General features: G+C 46.9%; 1 protein-coding gene across 6 annotated transcripts in view; it reads right to left on the minus strand.

Moving 5' to 3' along the window:
• Positions 1 to 3,158: 3,158 nt before the first annotated feature.
• The window catches only part of LOC109938626 (zinc-binding protein A33-like), a 25,592-nt gene continuing 18,957 nt past the window's right edge, over positions 3,159 to 9,793 (minus strand). For all 6 annotated transcript variants that reach the window (XM_048616716.1, XM_048616719.1, XM_048616715.1 and 3 more), the window contains 3 exons: positions 8,379 to 8,401; positions 6,929 to 7,044; positions 3,159 to 3,726 (listed from right to left, as the gene is read on the minus strand). In XM_048616716.1, coding sequence (XP_048472673.1) covers positions 3,182 to 3,726; positions 6,929 to 7,044; positions 8,379 to 8,401 — 684 coding nt within the window. In that variant the 3' untranslated portion in view covers positions 3,159 to 3,181. The remainder of the gene's footprint in view (positions 3,727 to 6,928; positions 7,045 to 8,378; positions 8,402 to 9,793) is intronic.

Below are 9,793 nucleotides of genomic sequence, written 5' to 3' on the forward strand. Positions count from 1 at the left end.
AATCCAAATTCCCTTTTTCACATTCCCCAGCATTAATCATCTGGATTACTGATGTAACCATGAAATTACCATACCCTGGATTGTCACATCACTTGATGTGGTTAAAACAAAAGCTAAACGTTGATGATATTAATGGATGAATGATATCTTTTTTCTTCCTTTGGGGTTATTTAAACAGAGACATGATTTGTTTTATTTTCAATGGGTTAACAGTATTAGAAGCTCGGTAATCCATACTGACACACCAACATCGCTAAAGTGATTTCAAGGCGGTTATGGTCATTAATAAACAATTAAAGTCTGCTTTTGTTTAAATTTAGAAATATATATATATCTTCAATGCTTATGTTGCGATACCAGGCTGCAATACACGGCTTATATTCCTTTGAGTATGTAGAAAGTTGAAGGGTGATCCAGTGAATGTCAAACAGTAGGACAGACACAGAGAAACTGATGCAGGAGCTAGGATTTAAAATTAGACCTAAACTCTTTGAGGAGTGAAATGAGTTTTGCTTTTAGTCACACAAAGGGCAGGACCTGTGTTCTCCCAGACTCTGGACTTAAGGTGAGTCGATGAGTTAGTCACAGTTCAGTTGTGAGTTGTTTGAATGGGTACTGCATGGAGCCAAATGGGTGCCACTCCAGTTCCAAACAGGCATTGGCATCCGTGCCCGATAGGCAGAGTGCAGCTTTGTCGCTGATGCCTGCTTTCGCACAAGCTATAAAACCCCATTTACTTTCTCTCTCTCTCTCTCAGATGGGTGCAAAGGCACTAGATTAAGGGGGAGTTCTCCCCAACATCCTGGACTATATTGATGTCTCTGTCAACATCACTTAACCAGATATTGAATCATTAACAATTGACAGCTCATGGGACTTGTTGTGCTCAATTTGGGGGGTGCCCTGGCCTCATTTCAGCAGCAAGCGACTAGCTTCGCACATAGCCCCCGGATCTTGGAATGTGCCAGTCTGCAACTCTCAGTCGGGGTCAACTCCTCGCTCTGGAAGACCAACACGTTTCAGGCAGACCAGAGAGTCCTACACCGAGCTGTTGGTCCTCCAGGCGCAGTCAATATTTGTCTCAGTGTGCGTCCTGGGGAACAGACTGTAGAGCACAGAGTCCCGCGTCACGGAGCAGCTTGGGACACTTTTTGAGGGCAGCGTGCAGTGGCACAAACCAACCGGGTGAACATGAAGGATCTCACAGGTAGTGCCCTTCTCACCACCAGCCAAGCGATGTCTTGGTGCTTGTTGGAAAGTTCTGGTGATGAGACATTCTGCCAAAAGACTTTGACAGCCTGCTCAGGGAACCACACGACAAGATCTACCCTCTTCTTTTCCCGCAGGACTTGAATAAAAGTATATGAATAAAAGTATATTTTTGAAATTGAAAGAAAGCGAGCAACTAGCTTCTCTGCACAAGTGGGTACCGGGGGTGTCCTGAGGTTTGAGTGAACGACCCAACGATTAAAATCGCAGAGCCCCGAGTTCCAAGCGCACTGTTAAATCGGAAACGGTGAACCGGTCCCGGCTCCAAACGACAGGCTCTTTGCTGGACGAGGCAACAGGAAGAGTGGGAACTGCTGGGGAAGCTCAGCAGGAACTGTTCGGCAACTGGGACCTCACATTCCAGGACCTGGGGGCGCTGGGTTCCAATCGCTGAGTTCTGCCGAAAGATGCGAAGGGTTAGCAGTCGGGAGGAGATTTTTCGAGGGCGAGACTGGGCGAGTGAGGGTTTCAAATGGAATGCACCGGGAGGCGTTTCCTGTGGGAGAGGATTCCGATGTGCGACTTTGCGCTGTTAACTGGGCTGGGAGCAGAGACAGAGAGAGAGAGATTCGGACTTCGCAACGTTGTAAGACTCGAAACAGAATAACAACAGGCTCCACCTCATTCATCACCAGAAGCGATCATTAAATACAGAACCAAAAGAAAATAGGAGTTCTTGACATCATGGAATTGTCAGTCAGTTTGTGAGAAAGACCTTCTGATTTGCAAATAAAGGATTTGCTCTGTCACATTGACTGTGATAAATAAGTCATTATTGCTCCCTTGTCAATCTCACTCTGTAATATTATTGACTTTCACCAGGACACCCAAGCTCCCGTGTGCCCGCGGGCTGTTGCGGTGGAAATGGGTACAAAAATATACCCTCCTGCGCTCCAGCACCCACCCACCCCTCAAAAAAAACACGTGGTAGGGAGCCTATTTGCACCCCTCCTGTCTCCCCCATCCCAACCCCACACACTCCAAACAAAAAACAAACCCCAAGCCTCCCTTCCTACCCCGGCGACAGGTCTTAGATCCGGCGGTGATCCACCCGCGAAATAAAGTTCGCTTTAATCGCCTTGACGGGGTGAAAAATGCCACTTTTGACTCCATCTAATGCCGGCAAGGGCCGATCCGCGGCAGTTTTCCAGGCTCCCCACGCCCTCCCCCCAACTCCTGGTACCTTATTGAACCCAGAGAGGGAAGCGGAAGAGCATTGGGTAAGCCAAGGGGAAACGGGAGTGCAGATCAGGGGTGGACACACAATGCAGCCTTGCAGGGGGAGGTGGGGGGTGGGGGGAGGTGAGGGGAGAGGCAGGGCAAACGGGAAGGATCGAAGCCTCCAGGGGACGGCTGGAAAAGGCAAGGGAGGAAGGAGGAAGAGGCGCTTAGTGCAACTAAGTCATTCAGTAGGAAACCAGGGCAGGATGCTATTTAAATTCAGTCGAGGCTCAGACGATTGTCTCGTTGCAAAAGAAAAGTCAGGAAAGGCTGGGGCCAATATCTCCACCCAAAAACGGTCGATGTGAAGGAATTGGGAGGGGGGAAGAGGGAGGGGAATAAAAACAGATGCCAGTCTGGAAAAGACAAAGGAGGGGAGGAGGGGGTCAGTTGAACTCTCAGTGCTGGCCCTTAACGTTTGCAGAGACAGACAGAGCCCGACACCTTATCAAAGAAAAAGAGGCGTCTTTGCACGGCAATAGTATTGAGGTGTACAACGTTATGTGGGACAGAGGCAGAAATTGTTCTCCTTTAGCAGGGATTCAATACACGGTGAGGGGAAAGGTGGGAGGTGCGTATTTGAAGAACAAAAAGAAAAAGGTAGCGGTTTCCGAATGGTCCAAGTAGGGGGTATATAATATATATATATTTATTTTGCACCCCCCCCACCCATCCCTTCAGCCGGGCAGTCCTATAACCGGAGCACACAGAGGGTGAGGGGCTCAGCATTTTTGCCCCCGTCGCTCTCTCCGGGGCTGAAATACGGGAAGAGTTTCTCGTTGAACGTGTCGGTGAAGGTGTAGATGACAGACATGTCTTCGGCATTGTAGAAGGAGACCTGGCCCTTCTCGTAGTCTAGGAAGACCCCTATGGTCTTGGGCTTGGCCCGGAGCGACAGGAAGGAAGACGGCGTGGACAGCGCCTCGTATTCGTTGCCGTTCCGCAGCCAGATGGTCCAGAAGCCGTCCTCCGGGGACAGGATGATGTTGCCCTTCCGGTTGACCGACTCCTTGGCCAGGCCCACGTCCCACATGGTCTTGTTGCCCACCTCGACCTGCCAGTAGTGGCGGCCGGACTCGAAGCCGTGGGCGGACAGCACGCTCACACAGTCATCGAAACGCTCCGGGTTGTCGGGCAGCTCCTGCCAGGTGTCGCTCAGCCTCACGCTCCTCAGGTCCTCGGAGATCAGCAGCTCGGGGTGGGCCGTGTTCGGCTCCAGGGTCAGGGCGGCCGGCACTGAGTGAGAGGGAGGGGAACACAGACAGATAAGCGTTACTGCCAGTGCAACATCTCCCCACCTTTTCCACTCAAACTTCCCCCATACCTAGCCACCAGATGGGGTGGGAGATCTTTCAACCCAGTCCGTCTTTTTTTTTAAAACCAGATGTCCACTTTAACAACTTTTTTTTAAAACCCAGCCTTCTTTTATACCATGTCCACTTTAACACAATTTTTTTTAAAATCCAGTCTTTTTTTTAACCACCAATGCAACCCACCTCCTGACTCCCCAAAGCCTGTCCACCATCTACAAGGCACAAAAGTCAGGAGTGTGATGGAATACTCCCCACTTGCCTGGATAAGTGCGGCCCCAACAACACTCAAGAAGACGGACAGCATCCAGGACAAAGCAACCCTCCCGTTTGGCACCACATCTACAAGCATCCACTCCCTCCACCACTCTGCCCGGGACCGTAAGAAACTACAGTAAGAACTCAGTCCAGGCCATCGCAGAAGACAACCTCCCGACCATGGACTCTATTTAAACTTCTCCTTGCCATGGAAAGGCTGCCAACATCACCAAAGACCCCGTAATGCTCTCATCTAACCTCTTCCGTCAAGCAGAAGATACAGAAGCTTGAACACACATACCAGCAGGTTCATAGAATCCCTACACTATGGAAACAGGCCATTCGGCCCAACAAGTCCACACTGCCCCTCGGAAGAGCATCCCACCCAGACCCATTCCCCTACCCCTATATTTCCCATGTCTAACCCACCTTACCTACACATCCCTGGGCATGATGGGCAATTTAGCATGGCCAATCCACCTAGCCTGCACATCTTTGGACTGTGGGAGAAAACCAGAGCACCCCGAGGAAACCCACACAAACATGGGGAGAATGTGCAAACTGCACACAGACAGTTGCCTGAGGGTAGAATTGAACCCAAGTCCCTGGCACTATGAGGCAGCCGTGCTAACTACTGAGCCACTGTGCTGCCATTCAAGAACAGTTTCTTTCCTGCTTGTTATTGGACTGCTGAACGGACCTGTCTAATTTCCAATCTAATATTGACCTTGCCATGTGCCCCTCCTGTGCAGCTGTAACCTTGTATGCCTCGGTCTGTGTAAGCACCCTACGATTTGCATATCCTTGTTTGCTATGATATGCCTGCACTGTTCAAAAAACAAAACTTTTCACTGTACTTAGGCACATGAGACAACAATAAATCAAATCCATGATGAGTTTGCACATTCTCCCCGTGTCTGCGTGGATTTCCTCCAGGTGCTCTGGTTTCCTCCCACAGTCTAAAGATGTGCAGGATAGGTGGATTGGCCAGGCTAAATTGCCCATAGTGTCCAGGGATGTGCAGGCTAGGTGAATTAACCAATGGGAAATACAGGGATAGGGTAGGTGGGTGAGTCTGGGTGGGATACCCTTCAGACAGTCAATGTGGACTTGCTGGGCCAAATGGCCTGTTTCCACACTGGAGGGATTCTATGGATTCTGTGATTCAAATCAAATCAAATATCTATGAGATTCACTGAAGAAATTCACTAAAGGTCCTTAGACACCAACTTCCAAGTCATGACTACTTCCATCTGGAAGGATAAGGGAAGCAGATAGATGGGAACAGGACGCCCTGCAAGATCCCCTCCAAGCCACTCACTATCCTGTTTTGGAAATATATCATCGTTCCTTCACTTCGGCAGTACATATGACCAATCCCAAGTAGCTATACTGACGACCAATTTGAGGTGATTATTCGAGCTTATAATGTGGCTTATTTACACTTGCTAGATGTGACATACATTCAAAGACAAGAATCTGTTCTCTTCAAACAAACGGAATATGTTCAGGCCTTGTGTTATTTTTGAATTACTCGGGGAATGTGGGTAGCCTATAGTCTTTTGCTTTCTTGGCAAAGTCTCAACCAATCATTGTTGACTTAGCAACCAATCAGCGGCCTTTTCCGCTGTAGTATAAATTGTTGTGGATTTTTGAAATTTGGCATTCTTGTATTTGTCCTGACGAGGGTAAAACAAAGAAGCTTAGGCAACGTGACTCACTTTTCTCAGTGATATTCAGGTTACATACTAGAAGTGACAATTTCAGCACTATTGTGTGGCTGTCTGGGGGAATTCCAATGTGAAAAGTGGTTGTTGTCTTTCCTACCTAAAGTGCTGTGGGATGTTCTGATGCCATATCTATATTGAAACAGATAGGATTCTTAATTGGTATGACAGGGTAAGTGCCTAGAGGATGGTTCCCCTCATGGGAGAGTCTAGAACCAGAGTGCATAGTTTCAGAATAAAGAGGTGTCAATTTAACAACAAAAACAACATTGCTGAAAAAGCTCAGCAGGTCTGGCAGCATCTGTGAAGGAGAAAACAGAGTTAACGCTTCGGGTCCGGTGATCCTTCTCAGAATTGGACACGAAACGTTAACTCTGTTTTCTCCTTCACAGACCTGCTGAGCTTTTCCAGCAACTTTGTTTTTGTTCCTGATTTACAGCATCCACAGTTCTTTTGGGTGTCAATTTAATACTGAGATGACGAGGAATTTCTTCTCTCAGAGTGCTGAGAGCCTTTGGAACTCCTTGCCACAGGGAGCTGTGGGGGACAGAATCCTTGTGTCTATTTAAGGCTGAGACATATTATTGATCAGTCAGGGGATTCCTGATCCATTGGCAAGTCAAGGATTATGGGAAAAGGGTAGGAAAGTGATGTGACACATGTTGATCAGTCATAATCCTATTGAATGATGGATTAGGCTCGAGGGGCTGAATGGCCTTCTCCTGTTTGTATCTCTTATGGTCTAATGGCCAGGAAAGATGTCGCATAAATGCCAGTCTTTCTTTTGTTTACTTTTTTTCTTTAGCTCCCTTCTTGCCTCCTACCCACCACCTCTACTATTCTACTATTGGCTGCTCGTTTTCAGAATCTTCCCGTTCTGTTTAAAAGGGCATCGAACTGAAGCTTTCATTCTCTGCCTCTCTCCCACCCCTCTCCAGGGTGCTGCCCTGACCTTATCATTCCTTTCCTGGAAGGTCCTGTTTTCACTCTAGCCCCCAGTCGTAGCTTGGTTCAGTTGACAGCAGCAGGAATCGACAGGAATCGTGTGATCCCGCTGACAGCCATTGCTATCCATCCCATGTCATTAAGAACAAGCAGCGAATGAAATTATCCACTCCCTGTGGCAGGGAAAGATGGTGTTACCTGGAGTGATGACACTTAACATCCGTCTCCACACGATGAGCTGTAGGGGTCCGCCAAATTCGCCAAGGAGCAGGTTAAGAGGCACCTCGGCCGGTTTCTTAAACTTCACATAGGACCTTGGAAGGAATACAATTTTTTATTTGTTTGTTTTTATTTGAGAATTTAAACAGTTTTCTTCTTCTGCTAAATTTCTACGTGAAAGACTCAGGAAGCAGATATCCATCTCAGGATTACAGCATATAAAGAGGTAGGGGTATTATCAGTAAACTCAGAGGCAAGACAAAAACTGGTTGTGTGAGGAGTAAGGCCTTAATGTGAAGGACAATATGTACAGGCTGGACAGTGGCAAATGGAATTTAATCCTGACAAGTGTGAGGTGATGCATTCTGGGAGAACTGAAAGCGAGGGACTGCCCATTGAATGGAAGTACAGAGGATCAGAGGGACTTTGGCAATGAAGAAGGTGTATGGAATACTTGACTTTATTAATGAGTACAAGAGCAGGGAGGTTATGATGGAGCTGTATGTATCATTAGTTAGGCCACAGCTGGAGTACTGTCTGCATTTCTGGTCCCACACTATAGGAAGGATGTGATTCTACCAGAAAGGGTGCAGAGGAGATTCACCAGGAGGTTGCCTGGGCTGCAGCAATTCAGCTATGAAGGGAGCACTAGATAGGCTGGGGTTGTTTTCCTTCGAGCATAAGAGGCTGAGGGGGAGGGGACACTGATTGAGGTGTACACAGTTATGTGGGACATGGATAGGATAGATAGGGTGAAACGTTTCCCCTTAGCAGGGAGTCAATGACCGAGGGACACAGTTTGAAAGTAAGGAGCAGGATGCTTAGAGGGTTGGAGGGGAAAAAAAGTCATCCAGAGGGTTTTTGGTATCTGGAACTCATTGCCTAAAAGGATGGTTAAGACAGGAATCCTCAACACATTTATAAGTATTTTGATGAGCATTTGAAATGTTATAAAAGGCTATGAACTAAGTGTTGGGAAATGGAATTACATTGGATAGATGCTTGATGGCCATGTAGATACAATGGGCTGAAGGTCCTTTCTCCATGGTCTAAAAACTTTATGCCTCTATGAGGTTGACCAGGCCCGGTCATTTCTCGTAGTAAGGCTAGCCTTAAGCCACTGCACTGCACCAGTGAAACGAACTAGTCGTGTCATTTTCAACATTGAGTCCCAGCTACAGACTCCACAGACTGCTTCAGATCCCTTGCATCATTCTGGAGTTTCCTTTCAATTTATCACATCAGCTCAATGACCCATTCTCTAATCATTGCTGTTGTGCTCTTTGTCAGTACTAGCATGGTATGGTGCCGTTTGGGAGCTCAATGAGAAAAACCGATGCTAAACAACGCTCACTAACGGTAATATTGAGTGGTAATGAAATACTACGACATGATAAAACAAAGCAGCTTTTTGAGAAATCGCACGTACCTTTCGATGAGAGATTTAACATCCTTCAGGTGGAAAGCAGGGGAAAGAATAAAGGAAAGTTAACCATTTAGTGCGGAGAAAGTCACAGATACACTAGGAGTTACTCAAAACTGCAAATGATATTCTATCAATCAGATGAATCACAAGCAGTGTCCCAGCACTAGCTGATAGCCCTGAGGTTGGTCACAGCTTAGTAAGCTATTCAATGGACAACAGTGATCAGGAAGAACAGAGCTCCCTGGGGAGACTGCTGATTCAAATATAAGTGATTCAATTGGGTAGCACTGTGTCTCTAGTTGATCAGGTTTTGTTGCATGGCAAAGTCCCACTTTCACTTCAAATACTTAAACACAAAGATTCAGACTGCCTTTCAGTGTAACATCGAGGGATGGCTGCACTGGCAGAGAATGCATCGTGTTCAATTATGGCCTCCCTGCTACAGGAAAGATGTTATTAAACTTGAGAGGGTTCAGAAAAGATTTACAAGAATTTTGCCAGGGTTGGAGTGTTTGAGCTAAAGGGAGAGGCTGAATAGGCTGGAGCTATTTTCCCTGGAGTGTCGAAAGCTGGGGAGGCTTGTGGAAGTTTATAAAATCATGAGGGGCAGGGATAGGGTGAATAGTCGAGGTTGTTTCCCTAGGGTTGGGGAGTCCAAACCTAGAGGGCACAGGTTTAAGATGAGAGGAGAAAGATTTAAAAGAAATCTAAGGGGCAACTTTTTCAGACAGAGGGTGTTGCGTGTATGGAATGAGCTGCCAGAGAAGGTGGTGGAGGCTGGTACAATTGCACAATTTAAAAGGTACCTGGATGGGTATATAAATAGGAAGGGTTTAGAGGGATATGGGCCAAATGCTGGCAAATGGGACTAGGTTAATTTAGAATTTCTGGTCGGAATGGACGAGTTGGACTGAAGGGTCTCGATTTGCTCCCTAAAGTGGTTGTAAAATGTGCCATGGGATTATTTCAATGAAAAGCAGGAGGGATATTCTTGGTGTCCTGGTGAATATTTAGCTGTCAGTCAACATCACAAAAACATCACGATTATTTAGTCACAATGTCACTGCTGTTTATGGGAGCTTGCTGTGCTCCTGCAGTCCCTTGTTTATAGCAATGTCTTCACTTCAGTGGCTGTGGGGTGTTGTAGATGGTCAGAGACAATGAGAGGGGCTACATAAATGTAATTAAACAACGCTGTTAGGGGTAATTACACTGTTGTTTGGGGGGATAATCACACAGTGCTGTCGGGGGTAATTACACAGTTCTGTTAGGGGTTAATTACACAGTGCTGTTAGGGGATAATTACACAGTGCTGTTAGGGGGTAATTACACAGTTCTGTTAGGGGTAATTACACAGTGCTGTTAGGGGGTAATTACACAGATTTGCTAGGGGTAATTACGCAGTTCTGTTAGGGTGT

Source organism: Rhincodon typus, chromosome 35 (assembly GCF_021869965.1).
Source record: "Rhincodon typus isolate 14 chromosome 35, sRhiTyp1.1, whole genome shotgun sequence".
Taxonomy (NCBI): Eukaryota; Metazoa; Chordata; class Chondrichthyes; order Orectolobiformes; family Rhincodontidae; genus Rhincodon; species Rhincodon typus.